A 23343-nucleotide genomic window follows, 5' to 3' on the forward strand; every position below is an offset into this window, starting at 1 on the left:
TCCTCCCATCCATTCACTCAATCAACAAACACCTACACAGTGTGATGGCACTTTGCAAGCAGTTCCCAGCTGCGAATCTAGAGATGAATCTCACAGTATCAAGGCACTGACAATTAATTGCGTTGGAAATTTTGTTTTTTTCACTTTTCAGAGTAACCATAAAGGATTAAACCAGGCCAAGAAAATGGGCAATGTCTGGAGAAGAAAACAGCCTTTTATTTTTTAGTGAGATAAATGAGTTTTTGTGTTGTGTGTGCATGGTTGTGTTAGCATTCACTTCTAAAATCACTGTCACTCCTACTGCTTTATTATCGTCTCATGAATTGGTAACTCTAATGATGAGATTTCAGACCAAGGATAAGACAGAGTAAAGCAAAATAAACTCATGGATAAAAGCTTCAGAGTAAGTCAAGAGGTGTTCTAGTTAAAATTCAAGAATGAAGCAATTTGTTGTCCAAGGTAGGACAAAGTGGTCCATGGGATCTTTTCATATGACTGCATTTGTCATATGAAGGAGGTTACAGGTATTCTACAAACATTAGTTATGTTTTCCTCATTATTGCTCTCATTAAGAGAACTTTTAAAGGGTCTTTAATGCTGTTGAACAGGTATCATCCAGTTATTTCATATGTAGGAGGGTTCTACCTAAAAAGGAGGCTCAGGTGATTCAGAAAACATAATAGATCCTAGGGGAATGGTCCCTGAAATGAAGATGGTGGTGTAGAATGGAAAGCCAGATAATTTGTCTATCCTTTGTATGGTTTTTTTCTTCATCTCAGGATGAGGGAAGAAATATAAAGCAAAATGTACATTTACAGCAGCACTGAAATGAACTAACTTGGCTTGTATAACAACTCTCTTTAATCAGCTGAATTTGATAAAATACCATGATCTTTGAGTGACAATTTGATGAGGATGGCAGACCTATATTGGATCTAACTATAGACATACTTATGACCAATGAATAATGAGACTGCGTTAACCAACAGTCTACAGACGGATAGACTCACTTTATCCTATCCTGAGTGCTAGTTTTCAATGCTTAATTAGCATAATCAACAGTATTGCCCTTTCCTGGGATTTAAAATCCCCTGACTTCTCCCCTTTAGTGAAAGACAGTGAATTTATTCATGGGATGTGTTCTCTTGACATTCAAGTTAGTAAATGCAAATTTGTAATTTTTTAAATTATTAAAACAATATAGTTTGTCTGCAGAAAGTATAATCATTTCTTTTTTGGAATTGAACAATTTCTCTACTAAAATCCTGACATTTCTGGGTCCAGCCAAGGGTTCCCTTATTCCAGATGGTACGTGACTTCTGAAATTGTTCATTTAGACTTCTGCTCACCCACATTTTTTAATTTTTGAGTTACCGGAAGAGTAATTTACATGTGGGCATGTTTGAGGAGAGTTGGGGAGTGGGGAGGTGAGGAAAAAAAGAGTTGAAAGAATGAGGAATATAATTTGAGGACTCCAAGCATACATATTTTTAAAAAATACAAAATATAAATAATTATATTCTTTTACATTTTGTCTCTTGGTAGTAACATTTTGTTTTTATCATAAGGTGTTTCCAAGTGACCAAGTCTGTTATTTTAAGATTCTCTTAAATAAATAAATTCTCTTGCCTTTATATAAAAAAACAAAGCAGCCAATTATTTTCTGTTTGTTTTAATATATCATATTAACATTAAATGCATAAATTAATTAAAGGAAGTAATATTGTAAATTATAGTATCTAATGTTTCAAGACCTTATCCATTTTTAAAAGATACCTTTTATGAGTGGTAATGAAAATAAAGTTGAGACTGGAAAAAGAACACAGATACTTTTTAGGGAAAAAAAATCTTAAAGTTATTCAGGAAAGAGAGAGTTTGAAGCTGCAAATTGTTTTAATATGCATATAATTAATTGTGAAACTTTATAATGTGAAATGTAATTAAACTTGTTCTAGCCATTTGGGTTTTGAAATGCTAGGTACAATACTAAGTGAAAGATGTGAGAAATCAATATTATCCTTCTGGCATTTTTGCATCAGCTATATAATAGCTTTCTTACCAGGTGTGTAAGAGATATTTTTGCCTTAATCTACCGGAAGAAGAATGTTCAATAAAGGGTAAATCTATTAATTAGAGACCTGCACAGCTTTCTTTCTTGCTAGTGTAATCATTAAATTGATTTTTCCAGTCCATCATGTAATTGTTCCACCGATGGAATCCTGCTTTCCATTCTCGTTCTGCTTCATCAATATTTCCTGTAAAACATGGAATGAGTTGTATTAATCTAAATTTTAATCTCTGTTTACGTTCATTGAAAAATAATTTTGATTGCAGATGCCGTTTTCTCCAAGTACACTGTACAGCGATGTTTTATTCATTATTTATTATCAACTTCTCTCACTACCTGAAAAGATTTTAATTGAAATTTTGTATATTATAAAACCTAAAAACATGGCATTTCAAACTGGTTCTGTTTGTTTAAATGTAAACATTTTTATTATTAATACATTGTTGATGTTATAACAATTATATCATGCATTTACTTTACATTTTATTAAATATATTTCATATAACTCCTTTGGGGGAATTATCTGAGAAAATAGTGCTAAAATATAAAATTATGTTTTCAAGACACACTGGAAGTATCCCAGAGCAAGGTATGGTATTTCCATACAGCTCAGTGTTGCTTACACTAGAAGGTTGTTCAGGCTTGTGTAGGATGGAGCAGAACCTAGCCAAAAATTTAGGAGTTTGTTTATTCAACCTGCTTTACAGTAGTTGAGTATTTAGAGATAGAGATTTTGAAGTACATTTTCAAAAATTGCTGATATTGAAATTTTATTTTACCAACAAATACATCACAGTAGACCACATGTGCTTGAACCAGAATGACTCAGTTTGGTTTATAATAAATTAGTCATTTAAAATTTGCCCCTACCCCACCTTATTTCCCTTCAAATTATGACCCTCTCATTTACAAATATTTTAAGTAATGATTGAGAATATGTAGTCTGTGATTTGTTAAATGATACCTCTTCTGGTCTCTTGGCAGATTAAATGCATTACCTCATTGCTATTCACACCCAGAGGACACAAGGGCAGCACTGTAGCTCTGTCAAGGGATGCAGAAGCCCATCTCTGATATATATTGTGCCACAGAGCATTTAGTGATACACAGAGAACTGGTCTATCAGTAATGTTTCCCAAACAGATGAGTCCATAATTATAATTTTGGTGAGTAAAATCTGAGAATCAAAAGGCATATTAAACAATCGAATATAACTCTGAGATGTCCATATTTGCCTGAAACTAACCCCTAACCGCTATAAAGAAGAAACTAAAAACATCTACTGTATTGTGATATCTAGTACGTAGCCTGAAAATTGCGGAATGTTCTGATGCACAGAATGGTAAAGTATAAAGGAACTAGTTAGCAATGTGTCTGGTGATTGAAAGTCAATTACTTTTATTTGAAAAATATAGAAAATAGACCTGAGGAGCCACATTAGTTATAAATAGCTGACATTAAAAAAAAAAAAAAAAAAAAAAAAAAAAGGCAGTGAATTGTATATGTATGTCATTTTTCTCACAGAAAATGTGATCATTCATGTTGGTCATTCAAGTTTAGCCAAATATCTTCTTACCAATGAATTCTGAAATAGTAGGATAATCTGAACAATTTTCTCAGTATTTCCTTATACAAATTTAAGTAATCACTTCCTGAAGAATAGTTAACTAAATTACTACTTTTTTATTGTATTATTTAATGTATGTAGGGGTGGTCTTAAATATCTCCAAGCTTAGAATATTTAGAAATATTTGGATTGTGTTTTTAAATATGTAAATTTTAGAGATTTTTCCCCCCTTAGAAATCAAGGGTTCTACTATTTATCACTAATTTTTTTTTCTTATGAGTTATCTATTCTATACATATTAGTGTATATATGTCAATCCCAGTCTCCCAATTCATACCACCACCACCACACACCCCCACCACTTTCCCCTCTTGGTGTCCATACGTTTGTTCTCTACATCTGTATCACTAAATTTGTTTTGCCTCTATTTGAGTATAAATATATAAAATAAACAATTATACATTGTTTATTTTATATATTTATTTTTTCATTTATCCATTAGTTAATTCCACAAAAATTGGCTGAATAGCGAGAGTGCCCTATTTTAGTTCCACTGCTAGGTTTCATGTTCCTCCAGGGAAAAATTCCTAGTTTTGCTTTCTTTATTTAACTGCTAAGGTGCTGCTTATATAGTAAGCCCTCAAAACATATCTAAACTTATGGAAGAAGGTTGTTAAGATAATGTACACATTGGAATCAATTAATTGTAAAGTCACAGATGAACATTATCACTGTGCCATGAATAGTCTACCTTTTCCCCCTTTTACATAATCCATAACCAATTATTTAACCAAATACTGAAACAAAACAAAACAAAACAAAAAACAACACACACCTGTCATTTCCAAGACTTTGGGAAAAAATAGTGTCCAGAATCTGCATTGTTGAGCACGTAGTTTAGTGTATACTCTTGGTGACTCTGTATTCAAGGTTAAATATTTTTGTTCATTGCTTTTGAAGACAGGCCATCTTGTACTATTGTTTTGGGTCCCATTTGGATTTCTAAAAAATTAAAGAGAGGCATTATAGTTCTACTGAAATCAATGATAGATAAAAATATATATATTTATATATATTGTTCTCAAAAACCAATAAGAGCTTTTAAAAAGTCAGGAAAATTGTGGAAAAAGAAAAATTGTGCATTTGTTTGATGATGTCAAGCATAAATGAACTGGGTTGAATGTTTTCAGCACCTTGAAGCACTATGTTAGTTAAAATTGTAGAAAATAAAATTTAAAGAAGAACTTATTACACACATTTCTGCTTAACGTACAGGGAGAAAAATATATTCTATTCTAGAATGCTTATATTTTCTTCACACTTAAACATGTGTTTAAATTTGGGACTGATTACACATTTCCTTAGTATGTAATAACCTCGTTACCCTAGGGAACTGCCCTCAGTCTCATTTTTAAGTTGATCTTACATTCTTATAGATCTGTTCACTGATTAAAAATCTTTCAATAATTCCCCAGTGAGTTAGTTCAATAAAGGTTAGTGAACATGCTGCCACCCACATTTCCAAACTTATTTTCATGGGCCAACCAACAGGAATTAGGGACAGTTCCTTAGTGATTCCCTCCTCTATTTTACCTCCTGTCTTTGCCTAGCTATTACTTGTGCTTGGAATTCCTTCATTTTCTAACATCAGGAGTCTAGAACCTTCAGATTCTCTTTTTGTGCTGATGTTTCCCATATCTTTGTGATTTTTAAATCAGTAACACTTGGCTCTATTTTTCAGAAATTTATGATTTTTGGTTCTTTGGTACCTTGTAGGACTCAATAATATATTATTGCCTAGGTCACACAAACAGAAACTCAAAGAGTAAACATTCTGGAAGTGACTCTGTCTAGATAGTCACTGGTGATTCTAAAGATTTTTCTTTAATATATTTGTATGCTATTATTATGAGTCAGACCCTGCCTGGGCTCTAGAAACACAAATAAATATGGAAAATATGGTTTCCCTCAGGGAATTTACAATCAAGGACATCCATGAAAACAAAGAACCAACAATATATGGTAGACTAAATTAAGCATAAACAAAGGGACAAAAATTGTCAGAAGAGGGAATTACGTAAAGGAATGCAATTTTAGCTGAAGTAAGGAGAAAAAATAAGGAACTGAACCAGAAAGAGAAGTTTGGAGTGCTAGAGAAAGGGAACAGAATTAACATAGTATAAATAATAAGTGTTATCTTAGTTCAAATAGCAATGAAAAAACTAGTTTTCTTCGATTCTAAGATAGAGGAGATCCTATTAGAATTATAGCTTTAGGATATAAGTGTTATAGCAGTAAGATCTGACAGCTTAGGAAAATGATTTAGACTTTAGCTTGTAGGCATTTACAATTCTTGAGGGATTCTTTGCTAGATGGTTTATTGTGTACATAACATTTTAGAAATATTGACCTGGAGGTGGTATCTAGAATAATCAAAAAACCTAGAAATTAGTCACATATACTTGTATCATAAAAGGGAGACTAAAGTGATAGGGATAAGTAACTCATTCCTTTCTCTTAGATTCGTCTAACTTAAGCAAAGTCATATAAGAAAAACTCCAGTTGAACTTTTCTAAAAGTTTAGCACACAGAATTCTCCATTATTCAAATACCTTCTGTATATTATTAATGAATAGGAAGTTGGGAGTAGTGATAGCAGATACACTTTTTTTTTTTTTTTTTTTTTGGCCGAAAGCCTGTGAACCCCTAGAGTTTGGAAAGCGAAGCAGGCATTCATCCAGCTTGGTTAACTAGAGGCAGATTTTGCCAACAAGAACTTGTGTTGAATAAGTACCATAAATTCCTAATTTATCACAGATGCACAAATATTCAACCATGATTCAGGGACTGTAGAGATAAACAGCTTCTTGATGAACTAGTTGATTTTATGTAGGAGTTGGATGATTTAATAAGAATTATTAATAACCAGAGCTATTCAAGCTAAGCCAATATCATGACAGGATTGAAACCTCTTGCTTTAGGGTATTATTTGAAAGAGGTCAGGAAGAAAAGTTCTTCAGATCACAGACGGCACACTTGTCTAAGTGAATTATGTAGTCTTTTTCTTTTCTTTTAAAGCTTTAGAAACGAACAAGTACAGCTGCTGGAGGCTGGATATTAAACCAGGAGAACCATTGGTCTGATTCGGTACAGCAATTCTTATGTTCCTAAATTGCCCACTTCCCTTCTAATTCCATTCTAATTAACTTATGACACCATTTTAACTGCACATTTATTTCTGGCTTCTGCAAATGGCGACTTAAATAGAGCTGACTTGTACTTGAGTTCAAGAGCGAAGCACTAATGGCACTGCCAGTGTTCATTTAACAAACTTTGTCCTATGAAATAACTCATGACATTCCAAATTGTAATTCAGAGATAATAAAATTCCTTTGCCTATGGATGCAGATATAGTTTTCAAAAAGTGATTGAAATAGCTCTTGAAGTGATGAAGCATTTTACTCTATAATTGAAGAAACCTCCAGAGACGCTAAAACTTTACCAGAGACATAATTCTCTTCCTATTTGTATCAATTAAACACTTTGTGAAGTACAGTATAATTCCCAGATACAGAATTCTGAAACACTATATAATTTTAATTCCAAAATTATAAGATAAATTTAAACATCTTGACTTTATTATTTTTCAAAAATATTTTCTATTCTGGTTACAAAATAAAGACCTCAAAGTGATAATACTTAACACTTTCCATGAGATAAAAAAAAGCTCTTCTCTTTTTGTTACCAGGTTCTTTTCCCAATTTGTGGTATACAGAAGTGGTTTAACAGGCATCCATTTCCCTTTTCCTCTGATGTAGGATAGAAAAATTTTAAGATATGGCTTATTTAACTAAAAAAACAGAGTACCTTTCAAACTGTATTACAGGAAATGACCTGCTTGTCATTGGTATTTGAGCACAGATGTGATAATTCATTTTATGAAGAAATTCTTTAAAAAGACATTAGTTTACTCAGCATGCCTGCTATGAAGAAGTAGGATGCACTCAACTTTATGCATCAAGTTTTCTTTGAATTGCAAATTCCAATATTGCCTACCTAATCCTAACACAGGAATTAAGACTCCCTTTAAGAATTCAGGAACAGTTATTTCTATTTTTTTTTTTCTCATTTGAAGAACTTGTCTTTATTTTTATGGGATTTAAGCAAATATCAGAATTGTTAAAGGTGTGTTCCATTTGTTTCTTTAGCTTTTTAAAAATTTCCCAGGACCACAGACATCATTTGTCCTTTCTTTCTGGCACAGGCAGCTCACTTTCCCTGTCATCTATTCAGTCCCTCTAATGTGGTCAAGTTTAGGCACTGACAATTTTTTTTTTTTTTTTTTTTTTTTTTTTGGCTGCATTGGGTCTTTGTTGCTGCACACGGGCTTTCTCTAGTTACGGCGACTGGGGGCTACTCTTTGTTGCGGTGCATGGGCTTCTCATTGCGGCAGCTTCTCTTGTTGCGGAGCATGGGCTCTAGGCTGGCAATCTTCAGTAGTTGTGGCACGTGGGCTCAGTAGTTGTGGCTTACAGGCTCTAGAGCACAGGCTCTAGTAGTTGTGGTGCACGGGCTTAGTTGCTCCGCGGCATGTGGGATCTTGGCGGACCAGGGCTTGAACCCGTGTCCCCTGCATTGACAGGCAGATTCTTTTTTTTTATTTTTTATTTTATTTATTTTTGGCTGTGTTGGGTCTTCGTTTCTGTGCGAGGGCTTTCTCTAGTTGCGGCGAGCGGGGGCCACTCTTCATCGCGGTGCATGGGCCTCTCACTATCGCTGCCTCTCTTGTTGCGGAGCACAGGCTCCAGACACGCAGGCTCAGTAGTTGTGGCTCACGGGCCCAGTTGTTCTGCGGCATGTGGGATCCTCCCAGACCAGGGCTCGAACCTGTGTCCCCTGCATTGGCAGGCAGATTCTCAACCACTGCACCACCAGGGAAGCCCCGACAGGCGGATTCTTAACCACTGGCCACCAGGGAAGCCCAGCACTGACATTTTTAGAAGGTGAAACATCTAACTATATTTTGTGTTTCCAAACAGTTGCCTTTGGGTTTACCTTCTTCTACTTTGAGATGTGTCCTCCAGAGCTAGGGGTTTCCCTGGGGCCGATTGCCTCACTGCAGGTCTAAGGCCCAGGTGTCCCGTCGGCTTTATGAATGATGAAAGTGGTTTTGATCTCCTCTGTTAGACACCTGTGTCTGTCTCCCAGCTCCAAATCACATGCCGCCTCTGGGAAGCCTGCCCGGCTCTCGTTTCCCATCCCATGAGGTGACATCTCCTGTCCTGCTGTAATTTCTAGGAAGTTCTGGGGAAGCAAACACTGTGTCCTTACGCTGGTGTATCCTGGTAACGTAGCCTGACACTTAGGCAGTGCAGGCAAGCTCTGCTGTGACGTCAGATAAGGAACTTCATTTCGTGTGCCTCGGTTTCCTTGTCTGGACCCTGAGACGGGGCCTGGAGCTTTGTGTGTTCCGTGGGAGCAGGTGAACCACCTCTTCTGGGTGGGCATTTTCAGCTATTTTAACTATGTATTCACTTGTCCTGTTATTTTGGAGGCTCCTTTAGTCCAGAGATGTCAGTAAATTCCACTTAATCCTCTTTTCTTCCCTGATTTCCTTTAAACAGGCATCCTGGGCTGTCTGGTAAGGAGCAGGGTCGTGAGAACTGTAGCATTTGGTTGCTTGGGCTTCTGAAAACAAAAACCTCAACAAAGAGTAGCTTAAAAATCAAGATGTTTTTTCCTGACACTATAAAGACAAAAGGAGGACAATTCCTGGTTTGGTTGGGTCAGTGACTTAGAAGCATTTGTTACCAGGATCCAGGCCTTCCCCTCTTCCCACTTGGTCGTTCTCAGTGTGTCCGGGGTCCTCGGGTGACTTCAGGAATTCTGGGTGTCCTTACTGTATTCCTTTCTGTATTGTTTCAGTTATCAATCTCTGCAACTAGTTTTTAGGATGTGTGACTACATCTAACTTTAGTAAGATTCTTGATCCCCAGCTTCAGGGCAGGGTGGCCCAGTGATTCACTGAGTTTATGGATCATGGGTTTTTCCTTGCAGCTCAAGTCACGTTTAACCAAAGCAAATCTCTTCTGTTTCAGTGTCACCATCTGTCGGAAACTTAGATCTTGAGTGGGAACCCACACACAGGACGACCCTGTGTCCTGGGGGGGGGGGCTCAGGGGTGACAGGGAGGTGCCTTGTGATTGCAGTAGTCGTTAGGGGTCCCCTTCAGAGCCTCTGTTCTGTGATCCTGGCCACTTGAACAGGTTTCAGAGGGGAGCATCAGGCCCATGCCCCCTTCCACACAGCCTGGGGGCCTCTGCCGGACACCTCAGTGCCCACGTATCTGCCTTAGCAGAGTCCTGCTAGTGTTGGAGGGTCTCCTGCAGAGGCGGGGGGTGGCTGTGTCCCACCGTGAGGACAAGGACACTGGCAGCAGAAGCTCTGGGAAGCACTCTCTGGTGTGAGCCCCCCCAGAGTCCGCCATCAGCCCCACCAAAGAGCCTGGTTAGGCTCCAGTGCTGGGTTGCCCCAGGCCAAACAACCAGCAGGGAGCCAGAGACAGTTATTTCTAAGTAAGATATACAGTGATTTTAAAGTGAATATATTTTAGAGTGCTTTACAATCTAGTAAAATGAAGCCACGATTAGTAGTTGTAAATTGAAAGGCCACCTGAAATATTCCACAATCATAAGAGTGCTAAAGGGATACAGTATATATTGGATAATTTCTTAAATATGCAAATATTCGTGGATTTATATTCTATGTCATGTCGTGCTTAAATAAAACTGTATTTTTTTTGGGGGGGTGAGGTAGAAAAGGATAATTTTATTACTTTGCCAGGCAAAGAGGGACACAGTGGGCTTTTGCCTTCAAAAACTATGTGTCCGCAAACAGTATTTTAATTTAAACAATAGAGGGGTTATAAGAGAATCTGAATTTAGAGATTAAATCCATTCTTTCATTAAACAAATATTAACTGAGAGTATAGTATTGAGACTGTGCAACTCAGATTGGGAATTGAACCCACGTTCTTTTAATTGAGATCACACACCTGGTCGCAGGACTTAATGAAGCTCAGGTTCTTGATGTCTCATCACAGAAAGAATTCAGTGAGAGACAAAGTGATAGGTAAGAAGTGGATTTATTTAGAGAGAAATACACTCCACAGATGGAGTGTGGGCAATCTCAGAAGGCGAGAGCGGCACCAGGGTTTGGGGTTGTCAGCTTTTATAGGGGTGGGTAATTTCATAGGCTAATGAGTGGGAGGAGTATTCCAGCTATTCTGAGGAAGGTGTAGGAATTTCCAGGAATTGGGCCACCACCCACTTTTTGACCTTTATGGTCACCTTTGGAACTGTCATGGCACCTGTGGGTGTGTCATTTAGCATGCTGATGTGTTACAATGAGTATACTGAGACTCAAGGTCTAGTGGAAGTCGACTTGTCCGCCATCTTGGACCTATTTGGTTCTAATCAGTTTATGTTGTATCCTTGGGCTATGTCATTCTTTTAAAGTTGTGCCCTGCCCCCTTCCCTCCTGTTTCATTATGTCAGGCTTGTTTGAATCACTGAAGATTCAACAAAAACAAAAAAGACAGAAATCCCTGCCTCTTACAGTTTTCATTCTATGAGAAAGATAGATGATAAAGATGAAAATAAGGGAAAATATATAGTATGTTAAACAGTAATAGCTGCTAGAAATAATAATAAAGTGGAGAGTGGGGATGATAGGAAATGAGGAGTGTATATTATTGTGTGTGTGTGTGTGTGTGTGTGTGTATGTGTGTGTGTGTGTGTGTGTGTGTGTGAAGGGGCAGTGGTGAGGGACTGTATAATAATGAATTTGATTGGCCTTTGTCCACATTTCCTTGTGAGATAACCCCTAAGTCTTCGGAATTTTTCAGTGTACCTGATACTTTATGCTAACAAGGTAACTCATGTTGTGCACATGATGGCTTTTGCTAATGCCATGACTCAGGGTAAGGCTGTCACACTGATAATTTTAGGGAAAGAAGTATCCTCACCAGAAACGCTAACCATGTGATTAAAGGGTTGGGACTTTGAAATAAGTGATATCATCCTGATCTCCAGGAAGGAGAGGAGCCTGAAGATTGAGTTTCACCACTTGGCCAATAATACAATCAACCATGCCTTTATGATGAAGCACCAGTAAAACTGTGAACCTCAAGTTCATGTGAGCTTCCTGGGTTAGCAATTCTCCATGTGCATATTGCCACATTTTTTTTTTTTTAATGATAAAGAAACTGGATTTTATTTTACATGCCATCAGAATATTTCAAAATGTTTAAGAGGGTAAGTGAAAGGATAAGATCTACATTTTATTGTGTGAATTATTGAATTTTATTTTATTTATTATACAGCAGGTTCTTATTAGTCATCAATTTTATACAAATCAGTGTATACATGTCAATCCCAATCGCCCAATTCATCACACCACCCCCCCCACTCCCCCCGCCGCTTTCCCCCCTTGGTGTCCATACGTTTGTTCTCTACATCTGTGTCTCAATTTCTGCCCTGCAAACCAGTTCATCTGTACCATTTTTCTAGGTTCCACATATATGCGTTAATATACGATATTTGTTTTTCTCTTTCTGACTTACTTCACTCTGTATGACAGTCTCTAGATCCATCCACGTCTCTACAAATGACCCAATTTCCTTCCTTTTTATGGCTGAGTAATATTCCATTGTAAATATGTACCACATCTTCTTTATCCATTAGTCTGTTGATGGGCATTTAGGTTGCTTCCATGACCTGGCTATTGTAAATAGTGCTGCAATGAACATTGGGGTGCATGTGTCTTGTTGAATTATGGTTTTCTCTGGGTATATGCCAAGTAGTGGGATTGCTGGGTCATATGGCAATTCTATTTTTAGTTTTTTAAGGAACCTCCATACTGTTCTCCATAGCGGCTGTATCAATTTACATTCCCACCAACAGTGGAAAAGTGTTCCCTTTTCTCCACACCCTCTCCAGAATTTATTGTTTGTAGATTTTCTGATGATGCCCATTCTAACTGGTGTGAGGTGATACCTCATTGTAGTTTTGATTTGCATTTCTGTAATAATTAGTGATGTTGAGCATCTTTTCATGTGCTTCTTGGACATCTGTATGTCTTCTTTGGAGACATGTCTATTTAGGTCTTCTGCCCATTCTTTGATTGGGCTCTTTGTTTTTTTTAATATTGAGCTGCATGAGCTGTTTATATATTTTGGAGATTAATCCTTGGTCCGTTGATTCATTTGCAAATATTTTCTCCCATTCTGAGGGTTGTCTTTTCATCTTCTTTATAGTTTCCTTTGCTTTGCAAAAGCTTTTCAGTTTCACTGGGTCCCATTCATTTATTTTTGTTTTAATTTCCATTACTCTAGGAGGTGGATCAAAAAAGATCTTGCTGTGATTTATGTTAAAGAGTGTTCTTCCTATGTTTTCCGCTAAGAGTTTTATAGTGTCCAGTCTTACATTTAGGTCTCTAATCCATTTTGAGTTTATTTTGGTGTATGGTATTAAGGAGTGTTCTAATTTCATTCCTTTACATGTAGCTGTCCAGTTTTCCCAGCACCACTTATTGAAGAGCCTGTCTTTTCTCCACTGTATATCCTTGCCTCCTTTGTCATAGATTAGTTGACCAAAGGTGCGTGTGTTTACCTCTCAGCTTTCTATCCTGTTCCATTGATCTATATTTCTGTTTTTGTGCCAGTACCATATTGTCTACATTACTGTAGCTTTGTAGTATAGTCTTAAGTCAGGGAATCTGGTTCCAATCTCCGTTTTTTTCCCGTCAAGACTGCTTTGGCTATTCAGGGTCTTTTCTGTCTTCATATAAATTTTAAGATTTTTTGTTCTAGTTCTGTAAAAAATGCTACAGGTAATTTGATAGGGACTGCATTGAATCTGTAGATTGCTTTGGGTAGCATAGTCATTTTCACAATATTGATTCTTCCAATCCAAGAACATATCTTTCCATCTGTGTCACCTTTGATTTCTTTCATCAGTGTCTTATAGTTTTCTGAGTACAGGTCTTTAACTCATTATGTAGGTTTATTCCTAGGTTTTTATCCTTTTTGTTGCAATGGTGAATGGGATTGTTTCCTTAATTTCTCTTTCTGATATTTCGTTTTTAGTGTATAGGAATGCAAGAGATTTCTGTGCATTAATTATGTACCCTGCAACTGTACCAAATTCATTGATAAGCTCTAGTAGTTTTCTGGTGGCATCTCTAGGATTCTCTATGTATAGTATCATATCATCTGCAAACAGTGACAGCTTCACTTCTTCTTTTCCAATTTGTATTCCTTTTATATCTTTTTCTTCTCTTATTGCCATGGAGAGGACTTCCAAAACTATGTTAAATAATAGTGGTGAGAGTGGACATCCTTGTCTTGTTCCTGAACTTAGAGGAAATGTTTTCAGTTTTTCACCATTGAGAATGAGGTTTGCTGTGGGTTTGTCATACATGGCCTTTATTATGTTGAGGTAGGTTCTCTCTATGCCCACTTTCTGGAGAGTTTTTATCATAAATGGGTGTTGAATTTTGTCAAAAGCTTTTTCTGCATTTATTGAGATGATCATATGGTTTTTATTCTTCAGTTTGTTAATATGGTGTATCATATTGATTGATTTGCATATATTCAAGAATCCTTGCATCCCTGTGAAAATTCCCACTTGATCTTGGTGTATGATCCTTTTAATGTGTTGTTGGATTCTGTTTGCTAGTATTTGGTTGAGGATTTTTGCATCTTTATTCATCAGTGATATTGGTCTGTAATTTTCTTTTTTTGTAGTATCTTTGTCTGGTTTTGATATAAGGGTGATGGTGGCCTCATAGAATGAGTTTGGCAGTGTTCTTTCCTCTGCAAATTTTGGAAGAGTTTGAGAAGGATGGGTGTTAGCTCTTCTCTAAATATTTGATAGAGTTCACCTGTGAAACCATCTGGTCCTGGACTTTTGTTTGTTGGAAGATTTTTAATCACAGGTTCAATTTCAGTGCTTGTGATCATCTGTTCATATTTTATATTTCTTCCTAGTTCAGTCTTGGAAAGTTAAACCATTCTAACAATCTGTCCATTTCTTCCAGGTTGTCCATTTTATTGGCATAGAGTTACTGTAGTAGTCTCTTATGATGCTTTGTATTTCTGCGGTGTCTCTTGTAACTTCTCCTTTTTCCATTTCTAATTCGATTGCTTTGAGTCTTTTCCCTTTTTTACTTGATGAGTCTGGCTGGTAAATTTAATCCATTCATGTTTAAGGTAATTATCAATATGTATATTCCTATTAACATTTTCTTAATTGTTGTGGCTTTGGTTTTGTAGGTCCTTTTCCATTTTATCAATTTTGTTTATCTTCTCAAAAAAACAGCTTTTAGTTTTATTGATCTTTGCTATTGTTTTCTTCTCTTCTATTTCATTTATTTCTGCCGTTATCTTTATGATTTCTTTCCTTCTCCAAACTTTGGGTTTTGTTTGTTCTTCTTTTTCTAGTTCCTTTATGTGTAAGGTTAAATAGTTTATATGAGATTTTTCTTGTCTCTTGAGGTAAGCTTGTATTGCTATAAACTTCCCTCTTAGAACGGATTTTGCTGCATCCCATAGGTTTTGGGTTGTCATGTTTTGTTGTAATTGTCTCTAGGTAGTTTTTGATTTCCTCTTTGATTTCTTCAGTGATCTCTTGGTTATGTAGTAACGTATTGTTTAACCTCCACGTGTTTGTGTTTTTTCCTTTTTTTTCCTTGTAACTGATTTCTCATCTCATAGCATTGTGGTCAGAAATGATGCTTGATATGATTTCAATATTCCTAAATTTACTAAGGCTTGATTTGTGACCCAAGGTGTGATCTATCGTGGAGAATGTTCCATGTTCACTTGAGAAGAAAGTGCAATCTGCTATATTTGGATGGAATGTCTTATAAATATCAATTAAATCTATCTGGTCTATTGTGTCATATAAAGCTTTTGTTTCCTTATTAATTTTCTATCTGGATGATCTATCCATTGGTGTAAGTGAGGTGTTAAAGTCCCCCACTGTTATTGTGTTACTGGCAAATTCCTATTCTATAGTTGTTAACAGTTGTTTTATGTATTCAGGTGCTCCTATGTTGGGTGTATATATATTTATAATTGGTATATCTTCTTCTTGGATTGATCCCTTGATCATTATGTACTGTCCTTCCTTGTCTCTTGTAATATTATTCATTTTAAAGTCTATTTCATCTGATATGAATATTGCTACTCCAGCTTTCTTTTGATTTCCATTTGCATGGAATACCTTTTTCTATCCCCTCACTTTCAGTCTGTATATGTCCCTAAGTCTGAAGTGGGTCTCTTGTAGATAGCATATATATGGGTCTTGTTTTTGTATCCATTCACTGAGCCTGTGTCTTTTGGTTGGAGCATTTAATCCATTCACGTTTAAGGTAATTATTGATATGTATGTTCCTATTACCATTTTCTTAATTGTTATGGGTTTGTTTTTGTAGGTCCTTTTCTTCTCTTGTGTTTCCCACTTAGAGAAGTTCCTTTAGCATTTGTTGTAGAGCTGGTTTGGTGGTGCTGAATTCTCTTAGCTTTTGCTTGTCTGTAAAGCTTTTGATTTCTCTGTCGAATCTAAATGAGATTCTTGCTGGGTAGAATAATCTTGGTTGTAGTTTCTTCCCTATCATTACTTTAAATATATCGTTCCACTCTTTTCTGGTTTGTAGAGTTTCTGCTGAGAAATCAGCTGTTAACCTTATGGCAGTTCCCTTGTGTGTTATTTGTCATTTTTCCCTTGTTGCTTTCACTAATTTTTCTTTGTCTTTAACTTTTGTCAATTTGATTACTATGTGTCTCAGTGTGTTTCTCCTGCCTGGGACTCTGCCTTTCCCTGACTTGGGTGGCTATTTCCTTTCCCATGTTAGGGAAGTTTTCAACTATAGTTTCTTCAAACATTTTCTTGGGTCCTTTCTCTCTCTCTTCTCCTTCTGGGATCCCTATTGTGCTAATGTTGTTGTGTTTAATGTTGTCCCAGAGGTCTCTTAGGCTGTCTTCATTTCTTTTCATTCTTTTTTCTTTATTCTGTTCCACAGCAGTGAATTCCACCGTTCTGTCTTCCAGGTCACTTATCCGTTCTTCTGCCTCAGTTATTCTGCTATTGATTCTTTCTAGTGTATTTTTCATTTCAGTTATTGTATTGTTCATCTCTTTTTGTTTGTTCTTTAATTCCTCTATGTCTTTGTTAATCATTTCTTGCGTCTTCTCAATCTTTGCCTCCATTCTTTTTCCTAGGTCCTGGATCATCTTCACTATCATTTTTCTGAATTCTTTTTCTGGAATGATGCCTATTTCCACTTCATTTAGTTGTTTTTCTGGGGTTTTATCTTATTCCTGCATCTGGTACAAAGTACTCTGCCATTTTATTTTGTCTATCCCTCTGTGAATGTGGATTTCCTTCCACAGGCTGCAGAATTGTAATTCTTCTTGCTTCTGCTGTCTTCCCTCTGGTAGATGTGGCTATCTAAGAGGCTTGTTGCACATTGCCACAATTGATACCATGAAGGTAATGTATTTCTGAGGACATCAAAAGTTTCTGTTTGGAACATTGTCAGTCATAGATTTTGCTCTATGTATCTCTTCCTTTCATGCTGAACTATATCATTTTGCTATATTAAAACTGTTCATTGTAATTATAGCATTTTCCTCGGTTCTGTGAATCATTCTAGTGAATTATCAAATCTGAGGGCATCCGTGGGGACTCTGAACTTGCAAGTGTTGTCAGAAATCTTGGGCCAACTTGACAGTCTGAAGGCTGTGTCTTCACCTTGACTTTGGCTACCTCTGGGTAGTGAAACTCTGCAATATTTGATAGGAAAGAAATTTTAAGTGAAGAGGACAAGAGTAAGCCATGCAATTTTTTTGAGGGAAGAATATTTTAACAAAAGCAAGAGACCTTCAAGATGGTGGAGGAGTAAGACGTGGAGATCAGCTTCCTCCCCATAAATACATCAAAAACACATTCATGTGGAACAACTCCTATGTAACATGTACTGAACATTGGTGGAAGACCTCAGACTTCCCAAAAGGCAAGAAAATCCCCACGTAAATGGGTAGATCAAAAGAAAAAAAAAAGAATAAGGATGGGACCTGCACCTCTGGGAGGGAGCTGTGAAGGAGGAAAAGTTTCCTCACACTAGAGAGCCCGTTCACTGGTGGGGATGCGGGGGGGTGTGAGGGGAATCTTTGGAGCCATGAAGGAGAGCACAGCAACAGGGGTGCAGACGGCAAAGCGGAGAGATTCCTGCACAAAGGATCTGTGCCGACAAGCACTCACCAACCTGAGAGGCTTGTCTCCTCACCCACTGGGGTGGGTGGGGGCTAGGAGCTGAGGTTAGGGCTTTAGAGGTCAGACCCCAGGGAGAGGACTGAGGTTGGCGCTATGAAGACAGTCTGAAGGGGGTTAGTGCACCACAGCTAGCTGGGAGGGAGTCCAGGAAAAAGTCTGGACCTGCCAGAGACAAGAGACCATTATTCCAGGGTGCACGAGGAGAAGGGATTCCTTCCCCATGTGCCCACAGAAGCAGAGCACCACCTAAGTGAGCTCTAGATACAGGCACAAGCCGTGGCTATCAGCTCAGACCACAGAGATGGGCATGAACTGCTAATGCTGCTGCCACTATAACAGCAGAATCCTATATGAAAGTGCAGGTAACTACCCCAACACCCCCACACACACTGGGAGCCAGTGCAGCACACACTGCCAGGGTCCCATGATACAGGGACAATTTTCCCGGGAGAACACACGGTGTGCCTCAGGCTGTTGCAATGACACACCAGCTGCTGTTGCTGCAGGCTCACCCCTCATTCTAATTATGACTACCGTACCCCTCCTTCTGCCCGGCCTGAGTGAGCAAGAGAGCCCTAATCAGCTGCTGCTTTAACCCGCTCCTGTCTGGGTGGAGAACAGACTCCTGAGGGAGGCCAGCACACAGAGGCAGGGCCAAAACCAAAGCTGAACCCCTTTGTGAGCTGTGCAAACAAAGAAGAGAAGGGGAAATTTGTCTGTGCAGCCTCAGGAGCAGCAGAAAAGAATCCCCACAATCAACTTGATAAACTCCGCATCTGAAGAATACCTCAATTGACAATGAAGGTTAACAAAATTGAGGCAGTGGAATTTGGGAGCAACTGTAGACTTGGGGTTTGCTTTCTGAGTCTAATTTCTTTCTGGTTTTATGTTTATCTTAGTTTAGTTTTTAGTGCTTATTATCATTGGTAGATTTGTTTATTGGTTTGGTTGCTCTCTTCCTTTTTTTTTTTTTTTTTTTTCTTTTTCCCGTTTTGTTTTAGTGTGTATACATATGCTTCTTTGTGTGATTTTGTCTGTTTAGGTTTGCTTTTACCACTTGTCCTAGGGTTCGGTCTATTAGCTTTTTTCTTTCTTTCTTTCTTCCTTTACTTCTGAACCACATAGTTGGCAGGGTCTTGGTGCTCTGAACAGGTGTGGGGCTGGAGCCTCTGAGGTGGGAGGGCCAAGTCCAGGACATTGGACCACCAGAAACCTCCCCGCCCTATGTAATATCAGTCAGTGAGAGCTCTGCTAGAGATCTTTGTTTCAACAAAAAGACCCAGCTCCAGCCAACGGCCAGCAAGCTCCGGTGCTGAATGTCCCATGCCAAACAACTAGCAAGACAGGAACACAAACCCACCCTTTAGCAGACAGGCTGCCTAAAGTCATACTAAGTTCACAGACACTCCAAAACACACCACCAGACACAACCGTGCCCATTAGTAGGACAAGATACAGCCCCACCCGCCAGAACAAAGGCACCAATGCTTCCACCAGGAAGTCTACACAAGCCACTGAATGAACCTCACCCACTGGGAGCGGACACCAAAAATAACAGAAACTATGAACCCACAAACTGTGAAAAAGAGAACCCAAACACAGTAAGTTAAACAAAATGAGAAGACAGAGAAATATGCAGCAGATGAGGGAGGAAGGTAAAAACTGACCAGCCCAAAAAAAGGAAGAGTAAATAGGCAGTCTACCTGAAAAAGAATTCATAATAATGATAGTAAAGATGTCCAAAATCGTAGAAATAGAATGGAGAAAATACAAGAAACTTTTAACAGGGAGCTAGAAGAACTAAAGAGCAAACAAACAATGATGGATTACACAATAAATGAAATTAAAAATACTCTAGAAGGAATCAATAGCAGAAAAACTGAGGCAGAAGTATGGGTAAGTGACCTGGAAGATAAAATAGTGGAAATAACTGCCACAGAGCAGAATAAAGAAAAATGAATGAAAAGAACTGAGGACAGTCTCAGAGACCTCTGGGACAACATTAAATGCACCAATATTCGAATTATTGGGATCCCAGAAGAAGAAGAGAAAAAGAAAGGGTCTGAGAAAATATTTGAAGAGATTATAGTTGAAAACTTCCCTAAAGTGGGAAAGGAAATAGTCAATCAAGTCTAGGAAGTGCAGAGAGTCCCATACAGGAGAGATCCAAGGAGACACACCCAGACACATGTTAATCAAACTATCAAAAATTAAATTCAAAGAAAAAATATTAAAAGCAGCAAGGGAAAATCAACAAATAACATTCACGGGAAACCCCATAAGGTTAACAGCTGAACTCTGAAGAAAGCAGTGACAAAACATATTTAAAGTGATGAAAGGGAAAAAATTACAACCAAGATTACTCTACCCAGCAAGGATCTCATTCAGATTCAACAGAGAAATTAAAAGCTTTACAGAAGAGAGAAAGTTAACAGATTTCAGCACCACCAAACCAGCTTTACAACACATGCTAAAGGAACTTCTCTAAGTGGGAAACACAGGAGAAGGAAAAGACGTACAATAACAAACCCAAAACAATTAAGAAAATGGTAATAGGAAAATACATATCGATAATTACCTTAAATATAAATGGATTAAATACTCCAACCAAAAGACATAGACTGGCTGAATGGATAAGACAAGACCCATATACATGGTGTCTTCAAGAAACCCACTTCAGACGTAGGAACACATACAGACTGAAAGTGAGGGGATAAAAAAAGGTATTCCATGCAAATCGAAATCAAAAGAAAACTGGAGTAACAATTCTCATATAAGACAAAATGGACTTTAAAATAAAGACTATTACAAGAGACAAAGAAGGACACTACATAATGATCAAATGATCATTCCAAGAAGAAGATATAACAATTGCAAATATTTAGGCACCCAACATAGGAGCACCACAAAACATAAGGAAAATGCTAACAGCTATAACAGGGGAAATAGACAGTAACACAATAATAGTAGGGAACTTTAACACTCCACTTTCACCAACAGACAGATCATCCAAAATGAAAATAAATAAGGAAACACAAGCTTTAAATGACACATTAGAACAGATAGACTTAACTGATATTTATAGGACATACCATCCAAAAACAACAGATTACACTTTCTTCTCAAGTGCTCATGGAACATTTTCAAGAATACATCATATCTTGGATCACAAATTAAGCCTTGTTACATTTAAGAAAATTGACATCCTATCAAGTATCTTTTCCAACCACAATGCTATGAGACAAGATATCAATTACAGGAAAAAGACTGAAAAATACAAACACATGGAGGCTAAACAGTACGATACTAAATAACCAAGAGATCACTGAAGAAAGCAAAAAGGAAATCAAAAAATACCTAGAAACAAATGGCAATGAAAACATGATGACCCAAAACCTATGAAATGCAGCAAAAGCAGCCCTAAGAGAAAAGTTTATAGCAATACAATCTTACCTCAAGAAACATCTCAAATAAACAACTTAAAGTTACATATAAAGCAATTAGAGAAAGAAAAATTAAAAAAAAAAACCCAAAGTTAACAGAAGGAAAGAAATCATAAAGATCAGATCAGAAAAAAATGAAAAAGAAATGAAGGAAACAATAGCAACGATCAATAAAACTAAAAGCTGGTTCTTTGAGAAGATAAACAAAATTGATAAACCATTAGGCAGACTCATCAAGAAAAAAAGGGAGAAGACTCATATCAATAGAATTAGAAATGAAAAAGGAGAAGTAACAACTGACACTGCAGAAATACAAAGGATCATGAGAGACTACTACAAGAAACGATATGCCAATAAAATGGACAATCTGGAAGAAATGGACAAATTCTTAGAAAAGTACAACCTTCTAAGACTGAACCAGGAAGAAACAGAAAATATGAACAGTCAAATCACAAGCACTGAAGTTGAAACTGTGATCAAAAATTTTCCAACAAATGAAAGTCCAGGACCAGATGGCTTCACAGGTGAATTCTATCAAACATTTAGAGAAGAGCTAACACCTATCCTTCTCAAACTCTTCCAAATATAGCAGAGGGAAGAAAACTCCTATACTCATTCTACGAGGCCACCATCACCTTGATACCAAACCCAGACAAAGATGTCACAAAAAAAGAAAACTACAGGCCAATATCACTGATGAACACACATGCAAAAATCCTCAACAAAATACTAGCAAAGAGAACCAAAAGCACATTAAAAGGATCATACACCATGATCAAGTGAGGTTTATCCCAGGAATGCAAGGATTCTTCAATATACACAAATCAATCAATGTGATACACCATATTAACAAATTGAAGAATAAAAACCATATGATAATCTCAATAGATGCATTAAAATCTTTTGACAAAATTCAACACCCATTTATGACAAAAACTCTCCAGAAAGTGGGCACAGAGGGAACCTACCTCAACATAATAAAGGCCATATATGACAAACCCACAGCCAATATCATTCTCAATGGTGAAAGACTGAAACCATTTCCTCTAAGATCAGGAACAAGACAAGGTTGCCCACTCTCACCACTATTATTCAACATAGTTTTGGAAGTTTTAGCCAAGGCAATCAGAGAAGAAAAAGATATAAAAGGAATCCACATTGGAAAAGAAGTGAAACTGTCACTGTTTGCAGATGACATGATATTATACATAGAAAATCCTAAAGATGACACCAGAAAAATACTAGAGCTAATCATTGAATTTGGTAAAGTAGCAGGATACAAAATTAATGCACAAAAATCTTTTGCATTCCTATACACTAACAACAAAAAATCTGAAAGAGAAATTAATGAAACACTACCATTTACCACTGCAACAAAAAGAATGAAATAGCTAGGTATAAACATTCGTAAGGAGACAAAAGTCCTGTATTCAGAAAACTATAAGACACTGATGAAAGAAATTAAAGGAGATACAAACAGATGGAGAGATATACTATTTTCTTTCATTGGAGGAATCAACATTGTGAAAATGAATATACTACCCAAAGCAATCTACAGATGCAGTGCAATACCTATCAAGCTACCAATGGCATTTTTTACAGATCTAGAACAAAAAATTTCACAATTTGTATGGAAACACAAAAGACCCTGAATAGCCAAAGCAGTCCTGAGAAAGAAAAATGGAGCTGGAGGAATTAGGCTCCCTGACTTCAGTCTATACTGCAAAGCTACAGTAATCAAGACACTACGGTACTGGCACAGAAACAGAACTATAGATCAATGGGACAGGATAGAAATCCCAGAGATAAGCCCACGCACCTCTGATCACCTAATCTTTGATAAAGGACCAAGAATATACAATGGAGAAAAGACAGCCTCTTCAGTAAGTGGTGCTGGGAAAACTGGACAGCCACATGTAAAAGAAT

The 23343-nt window shown here is 37.2% G+C and overlaps 1 protein-coding gene across 1 annotated transcript in view; it reads right to left on the reverse strand.

Annotated features, from left to right (window-relative positions):
- Positions 1-210: 210 nt before the first annotated feature.
- Positions 211-23343, reverse strand: part of BCHE (butyrylcholinesterase) — an 83381-nt gene continuing 60248 nt past the window's right edge. Inside the window, exons 3-4 of the mRNA XM_007197554.3 lie at positions 4471-4637; positions 211-2255 (exon numbers count right to left, since the gene is read on the reverse strand). Coding sequence (XP_007197616.3) covers positions 2131-2255; positions 4471-4637 — 292 coding nt within the window. The 3' untranslated portion in view covers positions 211-2130. The remainder of the gene's footprint in view (positions 2256-4470; positions 4638-23343) is intronic.

Source organism: Balaenoptera acutorostrata, chromosome 4 (genome assembly GCF_949987535.1).
Source record: "Balaenoptera acutorostrata chromosome 4, mBalAcu1.1, whole genome shotgun sequence".
Lineage (NCBI taxonomy): Eukaryota > Metazoa > Chordata > Mammalia > Artiodactyla > Balaenopteridae > Balaenoptera > Balaenoptera acutorostrata.